This window comes from Anolis carolinensis, chromosome 1, assembly GCF_035594765.1.
Source record: "Anolis carolinensis isolate JA03-04 chromosome 1, rAnoCar3.1.pri, whole genome shotgun sequence".
Classification (NCBI taxonomy): Eukaryota; Metazoa; Chordata; class Lepidosauria; order Squamata; family Dactyloidae; genus Anolis; species Anolis carolinensis.
This window is the reverse complement of record NC_085841.1, coordinates 4,382,748-4,403,006: the sequence shown is the minus strand read 5'-3', so window position 1 is coordinate 4,403,006 and position 20,259 is coordinate 4,382,748. Positions and strand designations below refer to the sequence as shown.

At 42.8% G+C, this 20,259-nt stretch overlaps 1 protein-coding gene across 6 annotated transcripts in view; it reads right to left on the bottom strand.

Moving 5' to 3' along the window:
• ncoa1 (nuclear receptor coactivator 1) overlaps positions 1-20,259 on the bottom strand; it is a 342,571-nt gene that overhangs the window by 88,642 nt on the left and 233,670 nt on the right. For 5 of the 6 annotated variants that reach the window (XM_016996553.2, XM_016996548.2, XM_062968794.1 and 2 more), the window contains 2 exons: positions 9,209-9,314; positions 4,016-4,182 (listed from right to left, as the gene is read on the bottom strand). In XM_016996553.2, the coding sequence (XP_016852042.2) occupies positions 4,016-4,182; positions 9,209-9,297 (256 nt within the window). In that variant the 5' untranslated portion in view covers positions 9,298-9,314. Of the gene's footprint in view, positions 1-4,015; positions 4,183-9,208; positions 9,315-20,259 lie in introns of those variants that run through there. The other variant, XR_010002286.1, reaches the window with a different exon arrangement.

Genomic DNA, 20,259 nt, shown 5'->3' with positions numbered 1-20,259 from the left:
CACAAAAGACAGGAGAGGGTAGAAATCCAAGTTACAACAAAGGACGCACCGACTAACCATAAGGAAGAAATTCTGACAGTAAGAACTGGTTGACATTTTAAAGAAGCTAATACAATGTGGGCTAGACAATGGGAGGGTCGGCGGTTCGAATCTGAGGAACAGAGTGAACTCCCACCGTCAGCTCCAGCTTCTGCCAACCTAGCAGTTCGAAAACATGGAAATGTGAGTAGATCCATAGGTACTGCTCCAGTGGGAAGTTAACATTGCTCCATGCAGTCATGCTGGCCACATGACCTTGCAAGTGTCTACAGACAATGTCGGCTCTTTGGCTTAGAAATGGAGATGAGCACCAACCTCCAGAGTTGGACATGAGTAGACTTAAACGTCAATGGGATTGTTAGGTGGATTGGGAATTGGTTGAGTGGCTGAACCTAAAAGATGCTTCTTCTCATTATGTTTTGGGTGCCATAGAGTTCTGTCCTTGGTCCAGTGCTATTCATAATCTTTATCAATGACTTGGATGATGGAACTGAAGGCATGTTTTTCAAATTTGCAGATGACACCGAAATGGGAGGGAGAGCTAATGCCCCAGGTGACAGAATCAGGGTTCAGAATTACCTTAAAAGATGAGAGAACATGCATATACACCAACAAAATGAATTTCAACAGGGAGAAAGGAACGGTACCACATTTAGGCAGAAAAAATGAATTGCATGGATATAGGATGGATGACACCTGGCTTGAAAGGGATCCACGCATAAAGGATCTTGGAGTCTTAGTGGACCACAAGCTTAACATGAGCCAACAGTGTGATGTGGCAGCTAATAAAGCCAATGTGATTCTAGGCTGCATAAATAGAAGGATATTGCCTAGATCTAGGGAAGCCATAGCCTAGCTCAGGCATGGGCAAACTTGGGCCCTCCAGGTGTTTTGGACTTCAACTCCCACAATTCTTAACAGCCTCAGACCCCTTCCTTTCCCCCCTCAGTTGAAGCGGCTGAGGGGGGGAAAGGAAGGGCCCTGAGGCTGTCAGGAATTATGGGAGTTGAAATCTAATACACCTGGAGGGCCCAAGTTTGCCCTTGCGTGGCCTAGATGATCCCTTGGGGTCTCTTCTAGCTTTATGATTCTATGAATGGCACACTCTTATTCCTACAAATCGGAACATTCCTTGTTAGTTTTGCCTCTTCTTCTTTGCTATCAGCCTCTGTGTGAATTTTTCTTGCAAACAATGCAAGGGCTCATTTATTTACCTATTTATTAGATTTACATACAAATAAATACATAAATAAATCTTACTGATCGATTTTATTCACTGAATTAGACAAATAGATAATCCAAAAGGAGAAAATAATTCATAATGCTAAAGTACAAAGTAATTAAATAAACAGTCCTGGAAAAGATATTTACTTAAACAGTTTTTAAAAACATTTCAAGTATAGTAATTAAGATAATTAATTACTATGTTTTTAAAAACTGTTTTAAATTAGCATTTTTATAGGACTGCTCATTTCATTATTTTCTTCATTTATAACTTTGTAATTACAATAAAAGACAGTGAGTTTTAATAACTGAAATAGTTAATTATTTAAATATTTATATTTTGTAGGTTTTTAAATGGTATAGTTTTAAAGTTGTGAGCTACTTTGGGTACCAGTCCAAAGAGAAAAGGCGGGTACAAATAACAACAGCAGCAGCAGCAAAAGCAACAACAGCAAAAGCAACCACAAATCAAGATAAACATACAACACCCCTTCCCATAAAAAGACACTTCTGCAATGAACAAAAAGATAGCCAATGGCCTGTCTAAACAAAAGGGACAGATGGCGGCCAAGGCAGGCCTCTTCAGCCATTAACTGGAAAGTAATTCCATTAATCCTGGGAGCAAACACAGCGGCCCCTTCTACACTGCCATATAATCCAGGTTATCGAAGCAGATAATCCACATTATCTTCTTTGAACTGGATTATATGAGTCTACACTGCCATATTATCCAGTTCAAAGTAGATAATCTGGATTTTATATGGCAGTGTAGAAAGAGCCTGAGAAATCCCTCTGCCATATCACTGTCATGTGCACCTGTGATGCTGGCAGCACTAAGGGAAAGGCCTTCCAGTAAAGTCATAAAACCTGGACCGCTTCGTACATGGGGAGCCAGCTCTATGTTGGCACGAAACCCTCTCTGGAAATGATGGGATGAAACTGGTTGCAGTCCAGTAGGTAAGAATGTGATGATGTAAACCACAAGTCTAACAACATGGATCTCACTTCAGTTAAAAAGCCTGGCCAGAAGCAAATTGTCACTGTAATGATTCCCATGGCACTTCATAATGTTATTATCCCCAGTCTGAATAAGTATCTTTTAGGCAGGAACAACAGGAACAGGAGAACTGGAACGGCCCTCCCCCCAGATGTTGCTGAATTGCAGTTCCCAAAATTCCTAGCCAGCACAGCATGTACAGAATGCTGGGACTTGTAGTTCTTACATCTAGAGAGCACACAACTTTCACATGCCATCCATAAACACAAGGTGGGTACAGGGCAGAGATTCAAAAAAGGATTATTACAATATATGACAGGAGTGTCAAACCCATTTTCACCAAGAGCCCCATCAACCTTATGATTGCCTTCAAAGGGCCACTGAATCTAAAGAATTTGTGGATACAGAGGTCCAAGAAATTATTTTAACATAATGATTGGTGTTCTAGTTTTGATCCAATTTGGGTCCTTAGATGTTATTGAGCTCCTATCACTTTTGATTATCTGCCATGCTGGTAAGGGATAATGGGAACTGCACCCCAACAGCACTTGTGGCTTTGAGGTTGGGACATTTTAAAATCAGGCATCATATCCTCAAGCCTTGTATCTAAATTCAAACCCACTCTCCTGCCTAAACAAACCAAATGTAGCCTTCCAGATGTCCCTGTATCCTAACTCCCATGATCCCTAGTCATGATGTCTAGTGATGAGAAATATAGGAGTTGATCTGGAGGGTCACATAAAATGTCATGGCAGGTTAGATTCAGCCCACGGGTGTTGTGATTGACACATGTGATATATGATAATTTCAACAAGAATTGTTAATGCTCCGAGATGTCAATGGTAGGATTTATGAATTAGTACCAAAACTTCTGGAGGGCCACAGGATTCCTTCATTTAATTTAGGCAATGATGGGATTTCAGTCTTCAGTGTTGCCCTAGCCTATGCTAAACTTTTCCATCTTCTTGAACCTGCCCTCTCCCCCTTTGGGAACACCTTTCTTGTGGGTCTTCCCAACCCAAATGCCATCAATGACCTATTTTTAGGACCCACATGTACAATTGCATGTAGTCTGTGTCATTATATCTGACCAACTGGGACTAAGACATTAAATCAATAATGGTATTAGAAGGAGGCTACTTCTGGACAAATAAAGTTTCCTCTCAAAACCACAAAAAAGGAAATTTTCATCCACACAATGCAAAACTACCTTCGTACAATCAGGTTGGAATTATGGATCAGTGAAAGAAAAGAGGAACCTGTTTCTTAGGAAAGAGGAACCAGTTCCTCTGAAGCCCTCCAAAAAGGCCCACCACAACCTTCTATGAAACACACTTTTGGACCAGTAGTGACTAGTTCCCAGTGGAAATGGTAAGAACAGATTATAAGGTTTCCCAAAAATAGAACAAAAGTTTCACTGGAGTTGTTTCTTACATCCACAGCAGGCCAAAGACCATTGCAGACCTGCTTTAACGATGATGTTAATGTGTCTTACACATGCTCATGAAAGCACCAGCACCATATAAAGAGGAGACGCAAGAGGATAAGAAGGAGGAGACATGAGAAGGAGGAAGAAAAAAACTATTTTAGCCAATAGTGTTTATAAGTAAGACAGCAGATGGAATAGGTAGCTGGAGGGGCTTCTTTAGCCTAGGTCTACAGTGCCCCGCCCCATTTGCCCTCCTCTGCTTTAGAATATATTTTAAAGTGTCACAGGAATCAGCAAGAACAGACAAATGGACCTTAAAAGCTTACCTTGCTCAAGCCTCTTCATCTGCTGAATCTGATCGACGGTTTTCTTCAAGATCTTGCATTTGTCGGGTTTGACGCTCAGGCTGTCGATCTCTCCAATATTGGCGGAAAGCAAGTCTGCGAGTTCTTCTAGGTATTTGTTCTCTTGTTCCCTGCGCCGTTTCTCATTGCTGTTACAGAAAACCAAATCTTAGTTATTGCAGCTTTTCTTAATCAAAGCCTAGGCATGATGACGGACTTGAAATAATCCAGAATCCAGACCAACCACAGACCAAAACAAGTCAGCGCAGATGGAGCAAGCATGCTTTCTGCTGCTTCAGAACTAGGACACGGAGCACTGTATTCACATTACAGGAAAAGGGATTTGATCTGAATATTAGAAGTTTCTGACAATAAGAGCTGTTTCATGGTGGAATATGCTTGCTTGGGAGTCTGGTGAAGTCTAATTTTCCGAAGTTTTTAAACAGAGACTGGGTGGCCATCTGCCAGGAGTGCTTTCATTGTGTATCCCTTCATGCAAGAAGGAGATTAGATTGGATGGCTCTTCTGGTCTCTTTGAACTCTAGAACTCTATAATTCTATTAGTTCTTGTACTCTAATCCATTCACACATTTAATAGCTCTGATTCTTCCAGATTACATGATTCAACCTTGTTCAACTCTATTGCAAATGGCAGCTTTGTCACTTCATGCATGGCACCTATTGTCAATATCATTAGACTATGGGCACCTGTAGTACATGTTTTTCCACCCAGAGACTACAAGTAATTGTGACTGGGGATGTCTCACCAGATAATAGTAAAATGGAGTGAAGAAGGGTTAGAAATCAGGGGTAGAAATCCTGTGGACCTGCAGAAAAGATTGAGTGCTGATTCCTTATCACTGGCTTCTCCATTTCTACCCTGGCTATTACTACCTACATTGATTATATTTACATTTTGGTGTGTATGCCTGAAATTCCAGGGGCAATACTTAAAAATATTGCACAGAATTATGGCAGAAGACCTCTCTTACTGGTCTGCATTCAAGCTTCTCTCATTTTGCCTAAACCCTGCCCTGGACATCCTAACAACGATCAGTGTGGAACAGCTACTCAACGAATCAATGTGTAAGTAGGCCAGTAAAAAGGAAATTGGTAAGTTGCTAATCAGGAAAAATGGTGATGGCATCAGACCAAGAAATTAAGTTAAAAGGCAGAAGTGAATCCAGAAAGAAAGAGAAAAAGCAATCAATCTGTTTGTACAAACCACTAAAGCAATCGCTTTCTAAGCAAATTTAAGAAGCATCTAACTTACAGTGAAGCTATGCAGATGAAGAGAGAACAGCTTTCATGTGGCTGCAATTATTCACTCCTCTGCTTTGAAAAAAAATGCCCTCAGAGGACTATTAAAAAAGAAAATGCAATGATTGCCTTGTAGCTGAATGAGATCCAGTTGCCTTTCTCCAAATCTGCACTTCTGCGGCTGAGGAGGAGAAGGGAAGAGATCTCCCGTTTTTGCTCCAATTTCGTGACATTTGCTGCCGAACATATACAGTCAGCCCTCCACAGTTGCAGAGTCCGGCAAGAACGGCAAACACATGAATCAAAAACACTACCCTGTAGTCTAATTTACAATTCTAGAACTTTTAGTAAAAAATCAACCCTACAAACTTTGGTTGACTTATCCATAGCTCCATGTGAATACAATACCTTACGTCTTATCAGAAAGGGACCTCAAAGAAGCACCAATCCCCTCTACTCTCTCCATCATGGCATTGATTCTTGCCTTTTTGAATGCCTGGGCAGGGAAAGGAAGAAATGTCCACAGGAAGTTGCCCCTGGGATACCACTAGCCACAGAATCATAGAATCACAGAGCTGGAAGAGACCCCCAAGGCCATCCAGTCCAACCCTCCTCTGCCTGGCAGGTAGACACAATCAAAGCACTCCTGACCATCCAGCCTCTGCTTGAAAATCTCTGAAGAAGGAGAATCCACCAGACTCCCAGACAACTGCATATTCCACTTTTGAACAGCTCTTACCGTCAGGAAGTTCTTGATGCATTCCCCTCTCCAAGAGATGGAAACTTGGCTCAGTTAGTAGTATCAAAATCCATAATTTTGGTCCCAAAACTTTTCTTAACCTTACACATGAGGTTGACTTATACACATAAGTCAATTATGCTATCTATAAGTCAAAGTATGCTTTTTTTTTTAAACCACAGAGATCGCCTCGCCATGAATTTCTTGGTCATCCAATGCAACTCTATGGACAACTTCTACTGGGGGTGTTCTCCCTATGAATCTCAAGGTCTTCCAACACAAATCTATGGTCAGCTTGATCACAGGGTCACACTGGAGGACAAAGGGAGTCGTAGTGAGAACCCGCAAAGGTTTAGCCCACAAATGTGGAGAGCTGACCACATAGTTTCAAACTTCCCCAAACACATCCACTGGCAGGTCTATTGACTGGAAATGTGATGCGGCGTATTTTTTTAGTACCACAACTTGGGTATATTGGACTGTATCTCTTCCATGACCGTACTATTCACACACACAGCCCCTTGAAAATAGGTAAGACCTCAGATCTTAATGAAATTAAAGCTCTAATGACAGCAATTCTCTCAATTTCCACGTTGCTGCAGTGCTTTGCCACCCCAAGGAAGTCTTGCTTCCTTCTGAAAGACTGCACAGCACCTCTACTAATGTGCTGCAATATCTTCTCCACTTATCATTATTATTTTTAAAAGGCAGCGAACAAGAATATAACTCTCTTTTGAAGGAAAGATCCCGCAGCGCCCTGGAGCCTTCTGTCTGAATAAAAGCTAGCGGAAACATGGTGTGAGAAAGGGAGCTTTTAAGAAATACACATCTGGGAAGGCTTTGGGAGGAATGGCTTCCCTCTGATTATTGAAAGGCTTGTAAATATTACTTAGGAAAGCGGGATGAGTGTTTTGGTTAAGGTCAGATTAAGAGGTGGGGAGAAATCAGTAAAGTGGCTGAGATATTCATGTCAGGATTTATTTTTTTTTTAAAAAAAACACTGCAACTCGGTGCTACTGTTGCTGTGGCAACATAAGCTGTGGAAGGATAGAAATCCAATTTCCTTTACAGAAAAAACCATTGTTAGAATATGACTCCTGTTGGCTAGTCCTCCTGCCATGCCAAAGTGTCATGGTCAGTAATAATCAGAAACGGACCAGAAAGCCAAAGCGGGGGCTGACCCAGAGTTTTGAAAGTCAGTTAATCACATTAACGGAATAATTGATGACATTCGCTGTGATCTGCACTTACCAAAGCAAAAAAGCACATTAGTAGATAGATGCACAGGAATAAAACAGCAGGAGCCTTTTATAAGAGGCACCTTGCATGAAAGAGAGAGAAAATGAAGAGGAAGAAGAAGAGGAAGGCTTGGCTAATTGAGGAGAAACAGATTTCATCCACTCTACTATTATCAACAGGGATGTCAATTTAAGTGCTAAAGTTAACTTCACCACTTGACAAATGATTGGGGTGAAAACGTGTTGTTTCTCACCTATTCCTTCTTATATTCACAAAGGATGGTGCAGCAACCTATATCTTGGATGTATCTACTAGAGATGTGCCCGGTATTTGGTCCATTTGTTTCATTTGGGTATTTATTTCGTACCGTACATTCGGATGGCACGAAACAAAAGAACCCATTTTTGGATGAAACAAAAGGTGAAACTAAAGAGGAAGTTGCACGGTTTCCATTTCTTTGTTTTCGGGATGCATGGCTTTCCTCACGTGGCCCAAGGAGTTCTTCTGCATGCGTCAGAAGAGGAGGAGGTAATGTTTGGGGCTTTTGGCTAATCAGAGGCCAAGGAAGTTGTGACCGCCCCCAAAGCGCCCATTATAGATGTGTCCTTTGCTGGTGCTGGCTGGCTGCCTGGCTTGCTCCTGCTCGTTCAGCTCACTCAGTCTCTGTGCTAGTGTGCGTGCTTGCTTCCTTCCTTCCTTCCTTCCTTCCTCCCTTGCCTTGCCTTCCTTCCTTCCTTCCTTCCTTCCTTCCTTCCTTCCTTCCTTCCTTCCTTCCTTCCTTCCTTCCTTCCTTCCTTCCAGGGGATGTGTTTGTATTTAATTTTTTCCCAAGCTTGGCTGCTTGACTTCTATTTTTTAATTCTTTCTTTGAAGGGAAGGGGGCTGGGATATTTGAAGGGGTGGGGTGGGTTCTCCTGCGGAGAGCGTGTGGGGTTTTGGGGGTGGAGGAAAGAAGGAGATTTCTATAGCTTCTATCTGCTGTACTCTAATATTTTTAAATCTTTAAATCTTTTATCTAAATTCTTTGCTTTAAACCCCCCCCCTTTTCCTCCCCCTGGGTAGTATTGAGTTTTTAAAATAAGAAAACCAAATATTTTTCAAAGGAAATAAAATTGTTGGGCTTCTACCTTTTCCATTTAGAAAACCCTTTAAAAGTTGGTGAGCTAAAAGGGGTCAATATGCCCTCCATGTACGGCGATTTTCACCCCTTTAGCCCTAAAACTGAGGGGAGGGCGAGACTTGGAAGCCTTCCCATTGCTGCCAATAGTCTGAAAATGTTTGTTCTTTCGGATGTGGGACAAAACTCCCATTCGGATAGAAGCCCCGTTTTCAGAAGTGGCAAACAAAAACAAAAATGGGGCAAAACGAATGAAACAAAACAAAATGGATAGTGATTCCATACAAATGCACAAGACTAATATCTACCTGCCTCTCTTCCTAGATTCTGAGTTGGGACTTTGAGGTTTTCAGGAAGTTACTGTGGGTGCATCTATGCTGTAGAATGAAAGCAGTTTGATAACAGCTTAGTATGCCTCAATGCTTTGGAATCATGGGAGCTATAGTTTTACAAGGTCTTTATAACCTTTCCTGCTGAAGAGAGCTGGTGTCTCACCAAACTACAAGTCCCCAGATTCCACAGCACTGAACCATTGAATTTACCTGACATACAACTTACGAGTATCTGGTATTTATTGGTGGTCTCCTATCCAAGTCGTAACCAGGGCTGACTCTGCTGAGGTCTAAAAATTAGGAATGATCTGATGCCTTTAGGGCATTTAGGCAAGATCTTATCCACGACAGCTATTCAAAATGCAAAGTAAAAATCTTGTGGGGATGTTAACACTCATTTGAGGGAATGAAATCTGTTCTCATCCACAGAATGAGAAGATGTCAGAAGAATAGTGGAAGAACAGGTCTTAGCACCCTCCCCCCCTTACCTCTGGGCCAGAGTGTCACATGGCGACCCCTTCCTCTTTTGGGAATCTGGGTTTGCCGGGTCCATGGAGTTGTTCCCGAGGCCACTCATGTTGAGTCAGTTCACACCTGAGGAGGAAACAAAGAACAAGGCTAAGAACAGGTAAAAGGTGAAGTAGGTAAGGTAAGGAAGGATTCTCATTCACAGAAGCCTGAGGAGATACAGTTCTATTAATAAAGCACCGGGGGGGGGGGGGGAGCAGAGGAAGTGGACTCTACACAGCAACCTACTCTCTCTTTCATCAGCCACAGCACTTCCTGTCCCAATGCTCAACCTGTTGACAATGCATCATTTTGCTCTCTCAGTTTCGTTGACCTTTTGCTGAACCTCCTGTGCAGTGACTGGCCCGGTTTTGGCATCCCACCCACAAAAGAGTTGGCCTTGTGGGAGACGTGGTTGCCTCCCGCTTTGGGGTCTAGCAGCACACACCACCCTGGGGTTGCTAACCTTCCCAGAAAAGCACATCGATTTGAGCAGATGGCATCAAAAAGATGTCTCCTCCAATGCTCTCCGGTCACAAGAGAGCACATTTGATTACTGAGCTGTCAGCACCCTTCTGTCATCTGTACCATTACCTCTCTTTCCAAAAATCAGAGACAGGTGGGAGTTCATATGCAGTCAAAAAAGTGCAAGAAGAAGGTCACCAGCAGACTTGAGGAAAGTCCCTAGTTCTGTACAGTAAATTGCAAAAAAGCACAGGTTGAGTTTCCCTTATCCAAAAATACTTGAGACAAGAAGTGTTCTGTATAAATTCAATACAGGCCACCAAATGCTTGCTATGTTTAGTTGCCCAGGAGAAGGCAGGGTGATGGGATGGCTTCTTCTCATCCACAAAGCCAGCCATGAAGCAATGGTGATGGCAATTCTTCCTGCTCCACTCCCACCCCCAAACCCAGGACTGTTCAATGAGCAGCAGGTAAGTGAAACCAGATATTGGATCTGTGGATAGGGGATCTTATTGTAAACTTCTCCATTGTTATAATGATACTGTATGATGGGAGGCCAACAAATGACACAAGAGCTATAGGGAAGTCTATGGGGAGGATGGTTTAAACAATCTGAATGTTAACTATCCTCATTCACCCAATTTGCATTCCCATTCCTCCTTAAAGGTGGAGCGGAGGGTCAAGGTGGGAGGAAAAATAATGCTGATAGAACTATGCTTTAAATTACTCCAGATCTGGAGCTTGCCATCTCAGTTGGCCACATGACCCATGAAACACAAAGATTTTCCTATCTGTGCTTTAGAATACGCATTTATATAGCCTTTGATACTCTACATGCATTAAAAATGATTGTTTCCTACCCACAAAGCAATTTAGAGACAGGACAGAAAGAAACAGAGGGTAGAGGTTATGAATGCATATGAATCTTTTCCTATTCCACCACGTGACCTCTGTAATCAGCAAATAGCTCCATAATATGCAAATGAGGGAACAGGAAATTAGCATCCCTTCTGTACCTGGACACCAAAGCACCAACTCTTGCATATAAAGCAATGAAGATCAGAAGGAAGCCTATGGGGAAAATCTCCTCTCTTATTTTCACCTGATCTATGTAACTCAATGCATTTTGAACCGTGTTAGAATTACTGTATTCTTGAACTATGTTGCTTGTTAACATTTGAATAATGGCTACCAAGATCTTCAAAGTCAGCAGAAATCTTTTAAAATAGTATTGGCAATGGCAATGACAACACAGACACACACACATCCCAGACACACACACATCCCATTGCAGCAATGGAAACCATGGTCAGTTGCCATGATTTACGAGGAAGAAAAACATCAAGACCTGGTCAGGAACCAGCCGCCCAGTCAATGAGCACAGATCTAATTTTATGTCTCCTTTTTGGCATAAAAAGACAGTGCCGATGCAAATGCAAAGCAGAGGGGAAAGACTCTTTCTAAACCAGAGACTGTAAAACTCATTTGCTCTAGGTTACAACTGTTTATGCCTCCAATGCACACTTGACTTTAGTTTATTTCACATCCGTTTCCTTTTTTTCTTTCCAGTTTTCAAAACCACAACTTAGTTATATTCAGTCCTGGATCAGTATCAAGTAAAATAAAATAAAATGCAATTCACACCAGAAATTATTGCACCAATGTAAAAACTACTTTTGGTTCTGGGCTCACGCAGGTCAGAAAAAACCCCCAAAACCTTGTCGTCACTAATAATTAACAAAACAGGTGTCCTTGTTCAAAAGAAAATATCTTTCCAGATCAGGGTTGCAAAATACATCCCCCAAATCACAACCAGGGAGAAGACAAGATGATGGTGACCTTGGCAATGTCTCCAGCCAAACAAAGGGAGGACTACCGAGAGAACTGCAAGCCCAGCTGAAATCTTTGGCTCCAATCAGATCCTTGATGTAATATGCTCAGGTTAGTTTTTTGTTTAATTGTAAATCCAGTTTATTTTCAACAGCCCTTGCCAAGCTGACAGGCCAAAAACAATTTAAACCATCCTAAAAATAACTTTGATGGTTCAGCTGGAAAAACGATCTGACCCCAAGAGCTCCAAATGAATCTTCCAATTCCTGAAGAGATGCTTACTCCATAGAAAGAGGTGCAGAGGGGTGTTCGCAGGTTTTCACGCTAACGGTCCCAGTGATATGCTCTTGCACCATGCTACCTCTGCTCAAGTACGAGAAATTCTAAGAATGGATAATTCTCCACATTGCTTCCTCTTCCTTATAGGAAAAGGCAATGGAGAGAGAGAGAGAAGCACCTAAAACAGAGCTTTGGAGACGAGTTGGTTGGGCAGGAGGGCCTTTTAAGGGGCCGTGTCTGTGCTGTACTCCTATTACATTGGTAAAAGCCTTTACATTTTAAAAAAAAAATTAGCTGTGATTTCATAAGATAGCTTGTGTTTCTATCTTTGAATTTTAACTGTATAGTATGACTGCAGAAAGTACATTTCAAGGGCCCTTGTGGATGCCTGAAATCATGGATAATAACGAATTCTGAATTTTGACCAAAATTTGGGCTGAAAGAGTACCATAAAATCACACTTGAAAACTTAGAGAGGCCCATAAATTTATTTATTTATTTACAACATTTCTACCCCACCTTTCTTAACCCTGGAGGGGGCTTACACATAGGTAACTATTTGATGCAATAAAAACAATGTACAATTAGAATAAACATTTAAAATAGAATTATGAAATCTATTAACAATTAAAACCATTTAAAACAATACGTTCACAATGAATCACATAATCAACAAGCATAATCCAGGCCGTTCCAATAGTCATTGAACATCATTCTGTATCTGTATCAGTTCTCCAAAGGCTTGGTCACAAAGCCACGTTTTTACTCTCTTACGAAAGGTCAGGAGGGAGGGAATTCCACAGCTGAGGGGCCGTTACTGAGAAGGTCCTGTCTCTCGTCCCTGCCAATTGCGCCTGCAAAGGCGGTGGGACCGAGAGCAGGGCCTCCCCAGACGGCCTTAAACTCCGAGATGGTTCATACAGGGAGATACATTCGGACAGATAAGCTGGGCCAGAACTATTTAGGGCTTTATGGGCTAAAGCCAGCACTTTGAATTATGCTTAGTAGCAGACTGGCAGCCAGTGGAGCTGATGCAACAGGGGGGTTGTTGGCTCCCTGTACCCTGCTCCAAAGAGCAAATTGACTGCCGCCCATTGGACCATTTGAAGCTTCCGAGCAATCTTCAAAGGCAACTCCATGTAGAGTGTGTTGCAGTAGTCTATTTGTGATAAACACTTCCCAGGTGCAGGAGGCATATTTTTGGAGTGTAGGTGAATGAAACTGTGGATATGGAATCTGTGGGTTTCATTTTAATTTGCACAAGGAACCTTGGGACGCATGTCAGGGAAACAATGGGATATAATATAAATACATTTTTAATTTTTAAATTAATTGATGTTACTGTTGATGGGTATGTCTTTTCTGATCCATCTCAGGAGGTTACTTTCTTTGCACCCCTTTCTAGATCCTCTTCTCCCCACATCTCTCAAACCCAATGGCAGTATATCTACTGCTTACCGATGGGGAGGAGATGAAGACAACCAACGTGGGGCTGGCCTGTGCTCCATGGGAAAGGAAATGAAGGGGGACTCATAGCTATGAGCTTACTCTCATTTCTCCCTCACTTTGAGCCAAGACCAGCTGCATCTTCCTTGCCTCAAAGGCTCCCCATGCCAGCAGTAAGCAGCAGCAGTCCCTTCTGATGCTTGAGAAGCCAAGGAAGACTTTCAATTGTATGAGCAGAGCATTATCCTCTACCTATATACTATATCCTGGGTCAAGTTATCCACAGGTCAATGTGAGAACTTTACCTTGATTCTCATTCAAAAAGGAACCACCCCTTTCTTCTGAGTAGAACGGTGGAAGGAAAGAGCTTAGTTCATCCCAGGAGAACGTAAAAGAAGCACTCACCCTCTCAACCTTTCCTGCCTTGGTACAGTTTCATAATTTTGCCCCCCCCCCAAAAAAAATCTACCCCTGGCTTATAAATGAGGTCAACTTATACATGAATATATTTGGTAGGTCTTCTCATGCCACTTATATTCCATCTGGGGCTGGAAGAGAGGACCAAGAACCTGTGGGCCATCATACAAGACTCCATGCAAACCTATGGAGAGGTGAGTAGAATACAAGACCATGAGACACTTCTTTCAATGCTCAACCCCTTCAAAACCCCATGTTTGGGACCCAAGCACTCCCAGCGATGAAAGCTCATGTTCTGGTCCTATAGGTAGTGAAATGCCAAATTAGGTAGATGCTGCTAAAACAACACAAAACAAGAAATTTAAAAATTAGATGCTAGAAAAGTTCTCTCCGCGGCGGTTATTGCTTCTTGTTCTGGTCCCTGCCATCCAAATGCTTCCCATCTGTGCTAATGCAGGCAGAATCTCAATTAGAAATGATTAAGAACTCGCTCCGCCAGCCGAGATGAAGAGCAGCTACACAGCTCCTCTCCTTAATATGCTATTACTTGCTAACCTCCGTACTTGGAGCTTCTCCCTGATTTCTTTTCCTCCCAACTTCTGCCGATTACCAAACGCTGGAACCACCTGTTGGCTCGGCAAGAGCTGCTATGAATCATGAAGGAAAGCGCCAGAGCGTGCCAGAAAAGGCAGGGCCCTGACCTGACTTTGCGAGTGGAATTTTCTGTCTTTGACCTCCCATTACGAGGGAAGCATCAACAGTCCCGCATCAAGTCAGCCACATCCGTTCCCAGCCAAAGAAAACAAGCGCAATGTAATGCTGCCTGGGGGCAGAGCGGAGGAGACAGGGCAAGGATCCAAGGAGCCATCTGTCGCTGGATGGGCAAGAGCCACCTGCTCCCATGCCAAGCCCCGGCCGGCTTCGGTCTTCCTCTCACCTGTTCCAGGCAAGCCATTCCGGCATCTCTGCCGCACATAACTGGGCGCTGATCCTTGACCGGCATTTCCCAAGCCACGAGCCTGTTATGGCTTGTGAACAGCAGGCTTCTGCCGATTAGAATCAAAAACAACTTCCCATAATCCTCTAAGCAGTCTTGCTCTTCTTTTCCCCCTCGGGCAGAGAATTACGGAGATGCTGACAGATGGAGCTATTGGCTCCACAGTGCAGCCTAAGTACCTGGAAGACAGTCGGCAGGACAATAAGCAGGGAGCATGTGCAGCGCCTTGCCCCAAACTTTGCTCTTCCTTTGGACTTATAAAATCATAGACTCACCGAGTTGGAAGAGACCCCCAAGGGATATCCAGCCCATCACCCTTTGCTAGGCAGATAGACACAATCAAAGCACTCCTGACAGATGGTCAGCTTCTGCTTGAAAACCTCAAGAGAAGGAGATTTCGCTGGATTCAGAGGCAGCAGCATATTCCATTTCTGAACAGCTCTGACCATCAAGAAGTTCTTCTTAATGTTTAGGTGGAATCTTTTTTTCCTGCAGTTTGAATCCATTGCTTTGTGTCATATTATCTAAAACAGTGGCCACAATGACTAATAGTCAGGAATCCTGGGAAACTAATCCAAAAGAACCTGGAGGGCTAAAGGTTGAGAAGCACTGTCCCAGAGAGATTCCTGCAAGACTTAGAAGACACTTTGGATAAATGTTCATGTGGTCAACTGCAATCATCACTTGATGCACAGAAACAGATCTTTTCAAATGATGGCTGAAGTAACATGAGAAACCACTGAAACCAATACTTTCCCCAATATTGGTACTGATGTCTATGTAGAGCATAGAGTGAGCTTTCTACTGAACACGCACTGATCTGATGTAAGCTAAATACTGCATGCAGATGTGCTATGTACAGATCATGTCATATCTTACAGTCTAAATGTGGAAAAGACGATAATGCTTGGTAAAGTGAAAGGAATAGGAAAAGAAGAAGGCTGTATTACCGGTGGAATGATTCAATCAAGGAAGCCATGGCTGCCCATAGTTTGTAAGAATTGAGCCTGGAGGTCTCTCATCCAAAGTGTCACTGTAGGTTGAAGCCAACTTGATGGCAAATAACACAACAGCAACAACAACAACAACAACAACAACAACAACAACAACGGCAATAAGGTGGGGAAAGTGAGGCACATGGTCCCATGTTTTGTGAATATTACTGCCAAGAACTCAAGCCCCCTCCCAACCAGGCTAATTTTCCAGCCATCAAATGCTTCCAGTCTAACCAGGTCATCACAAAAGCATGGTGCCCGGGGTTCCCCACCCCCCTGAGTTCTCCAAACCATAGGAAAAAAAAAATCAGTCACAAGGGGAGCAAAAATTGATTATATTGCTTTCAGCCATGTCCAGAGCTAAAGTGTGGTCTGAGATGGTTTGTGGGATTCTCCACCATTTCTGCAATTGCACATTCCTGATATAACAGAAACATTCATACACATGGTGCATCTGAAGCAGGCATCTGTCAAGACAGTGTATCTGTTCCTGTCACTAGATGGAATAGAACAAGCGCAAGGCAAAGCAGCAGCAACATATCTTGAAAGAGCATCACACAAAAAACATGTCGATTTCTCAGGATTTGAATTCAGCAGCAAGAATCTGAATTTAGTTTATTCCTATCTTCAGCCAGCCTTGCAGTAAGGGGATGCCATTTAAATTTTCTACCGCAAGCACTAAAACAGGCCGCCAGCTGCCTTTGGTGAATGAGGAATGATCACCTTCCCTACTGAAGCCATTGGCAACGGGAAAGCTGTACATAAAGCATATCGAGTTACAAGGCCCAAATTGATCTTTCCTTTAGAGAAATTCTGGAGGAGACAAGAGAAGAAATCTTTAACGTACTGAACAACCAACTGAGCTGGGAAGAAGATGAAGCTGTACCTAGGCTTCTGCATAAGATGACGTTTCTGCTAGAAACCATGGCAAAGTAGGATTACACAACAAATGGTTTGGCTTGCGACTCCTGTTACGTTAACAGCCACCAACTTTTGCCAGATGGCTTCCTAACGCAGCCCTGGGAAGCACCTTGAAGCCGCTGCTACTTCCTCCTCCTCCTCCATAGAAAAGCTCTCCTCTCTGGTAGAAGGCTTAATTGGCTGGTATTTACCAAGCACTTAAGAGCCACTTGGAGGAAGGTGCTATGGGAGTGATAAGTAGGAATATTCTCAGCTGCCAAGTTGGTGGTGAAAGGCATGGGCCTTGCTCAGCCACAGGGCAGGAAGGGATGGAAACCATTAACACTGCAGCAATGGACCCGTGAACAATTAGGGTGTTAATTTACTCTCCTTGAGAATATCCTATATCAGAGCTTTTCCAACTGTGTGATGGGACACACTAGTGTGTTGCAAGAAAAATGCTCACTTCCCAACAAAAGCCTTCCTGGCAGAAAGAGACACTTTGAGCTCTCCTGACAGACAGCCATCCAGCCTCAGTTCAAAAACCTCCAGAGGAGTCACCATTAGATTCCCTCCCAGACAGTCTATACTTCACAAAAGTTGGAAGGGATCCCCAAAGGGCATCTAGTTCAACCTCCATCAGCCAAGCAGGAATGCAGTGAAAACCCTCCCAACAGATAGCCATCCAGCCTTCATTTAAAAAGACACAGAGAAGTATAATCACTACAGAAGTTGAATCCCATTGCTCTTCATGTATAGGTACTGTTATAACGTTTATAATTTACACAGTCTGTTGATTGTGTTGCAGTGATTGCCACTAAAATTGATAGGTTTCTAATTAAGTAAAGAAAAGCTAATGACAATGTTAAGCTAGATGGACCAAGAGTCTGCTTCAGGATAAAATATTCACCCAGAAAAGCAGCTGTGCAGATCTATTTCTGATGTTGAACATTGAGTCCCACCTATTTCTGAAGATGCTCAGAGAAATAGAACCTACCACTGCTCAAATCCATTGGTTTCATTACTGAACTGTTCTTAATGTCCAGAACAGTGGCATACAACCTGTGGTCTTCCAGGTATTTGGGGCTTCGGTTGCCAGAAATCCTGACCATTGAGCAAACTGGAAATAGGAGCTTCTGGGAGATGGAGACCCAAATACCTGGAGGGTTACAGGTTGTGCACCACTGGTCTCCAAGTTCCTCCTAATGTTCAATCAGTATCTAATTATCTGTAATGTAAAATTATTCGACTTGATCCTACCCCCTGGGACGACAAAAACTGTGGCAGCCCTTTAGATGCTGAAAAAGTGGAACTCACACATTGCAACTTACAGAGAAATTTAAAAACAGAGAGGCGGGGAGAGAGATAGGCAAACCATATTAAAAAACACAGTCTAGCACAGGCATGGGAAAACTTCAGTCCTCTGAGTGTTTTAAACTTCAATTGAAGTCCAAAACACCTGGAAGGCTGAAGTTTGCCCATGCCTGGCTAGCATCAGGAACCATGAAAAAATTCACAGAAATTACAATCTGTATTCAGTGGCAGCACTATACCAAGGAAACCTGAAACCCAGAATCCACAGATTTCCACTATTCACCAAGTAGTGAATGACCCCAGTGGTCTCCCTCAAGAAGATATTTCATATCTGCAGTGCCATCACCCAAAAGGCTTGATCTTCATCTCTTTCTGAAGGAGCAGATCTTCAGATGCTCATTTCATCTGCAGGGTGATACAGCTTATATCTATGCAAATAGAAGTGATTGTACTTCTCTTCGTGATCCCTTATGTATACAATTATTTCATTTTGAAAAATATAAATGATGCCATTCACCCAAAGAAGTCTTACCAAGGACCCATGTAACACTCTCCATATCAATTTATTCCATCCTGCGAGGCTCAGGACCAACTTTGAGCAAGTGGCACGTCAACTCAAGAGGCTTCTCTCTAAAAACATCTTGTCCCATAGGCTCTCCTATTCCTTCCCCAGAAGGCAATTGCTGCCATGTTGGTTTCTTTAGCTGACTGAATGTACACAAAACAATCACCATTCTGAGAGATGACGTTAGAAGTATCCGCCAGGCAGAAGCAAATGAGCAGAAACGGCTATTAAAAATACAGTTGCGTGAGATGATAGCAATTTGAAACTTCACCATTATCAAGCAGAATGCCCTGCCAGCACACATTTGCTTTATTCATCAGGAATTTCTTTTCAGAAGTCTTTCAACATGTGGCCAGTGTGGAAAGGTTGGGAAATAGGATGGCAAACCAGCAGCAGAGATGTCTTTTTCTGTGTTGTACTCAACTGTTTTCCTTCAACTGGAACTCACAATGGCTCAGAAGGTGAGGAACAGGCACAGCTCGCCCTCCGTATTCACAGATTTAACCATGACTTGAAAATGGGCCGAAACATAAGGCTTGGCATATATGATCTCTCTCGTAGGAACCAAGCAGTGGCAAGGCTGTAGCTCTATGGGAAGAGTGTTCCTGGAACTGGGTCAAACACTAGCACAGCCAGGCAGTAGAGCAACATAAATGAACCATGCTCCCATTAAAGGTTGTGGACTGCGAACACACAGACCAGCACACACTGATCCGGCCTTTCTGACATTGACTGAGCAGCAAAGGAGGTGGACAAGCCTGCGGCTTTGATTAGCCACCGAGATCTACAAATGAGCAGCCCTTGCATTCATTATGGCAGAAGGGGCAGAGTTCTCACAAAGTACCATAAACCCACTTTGGCTGGCATGCACCTAATGCCTACATCTCTGAAGAAACACCAAAGCTCCCCTTTCTTCTGACAAGGAATTGCACATCTCAGATTCCAACTAGAGGATTCTGTCTCTGTACAAACCTTTCTTGAACACTTGAAATGGAAGAACGTGCAGTCAAAGTAATACTGTGATCTGGGTTCTCCATAGAAGAAACAGTGAACGTTGCAAAACTGACTTTTGGGCCTTTTCACACTACTGAAATATTGTGGTATGATTGCACTTTAATTGCCATGGAGCCCTGGGATCTTCCATTGAGGAGGGGCATTCTGAACAATTCTTTCTTTTCTCCAGTCTAAACATCCCCGGCTCCCAATTATTTATTATTAAATAAATATTTACTTTATTTGAACCCTGTTTTTCTCTCAATAGAGGGACCCTAAGCCACTCCTCATAGGGATTCACGGTTTCTAAACTTTCTGCCATTTGGACCACCCTCCTCTACAGATGTTCCGGCTTGTCAATCACTAGCATTATGCTCTACTGATAGCAGCTAAGGGGATGTTGTGATTAACAGCATCTTAACTGCTCCCATGTACAAGTCTGCTCCTTAATTACAGGTTTCCTATAATTTATTAAGAGAGAAGTAAATAACAATATTTCACTGTTTAAGAAAAAAAATAAAGTAAGGAAACCAGCAATTAAGGTCTTCCCTGCTCCTTCAGGAATAATGAAAAAGGCAACACTAGAGTCAATTAAGGGCAACCCATGGCTTGGACAAGGCCTGTGTCGAATGGCATTTAATGGGTAGTAAACACTGCAGAAGGAGCTTGATGGTGAGGAAGGGCAGTCCTGGGCAACACAGGGCTGGATTCAATGGAGGCAGAACCGTTGGCTCTAATTCTAGCTAATTACGAAAAGAGATGTCTCAGCAGTACTTCAGATCTCTAGCGTGGAGGCACACAAAGGCTTTCCACAGATCCTAAATGCCTCCT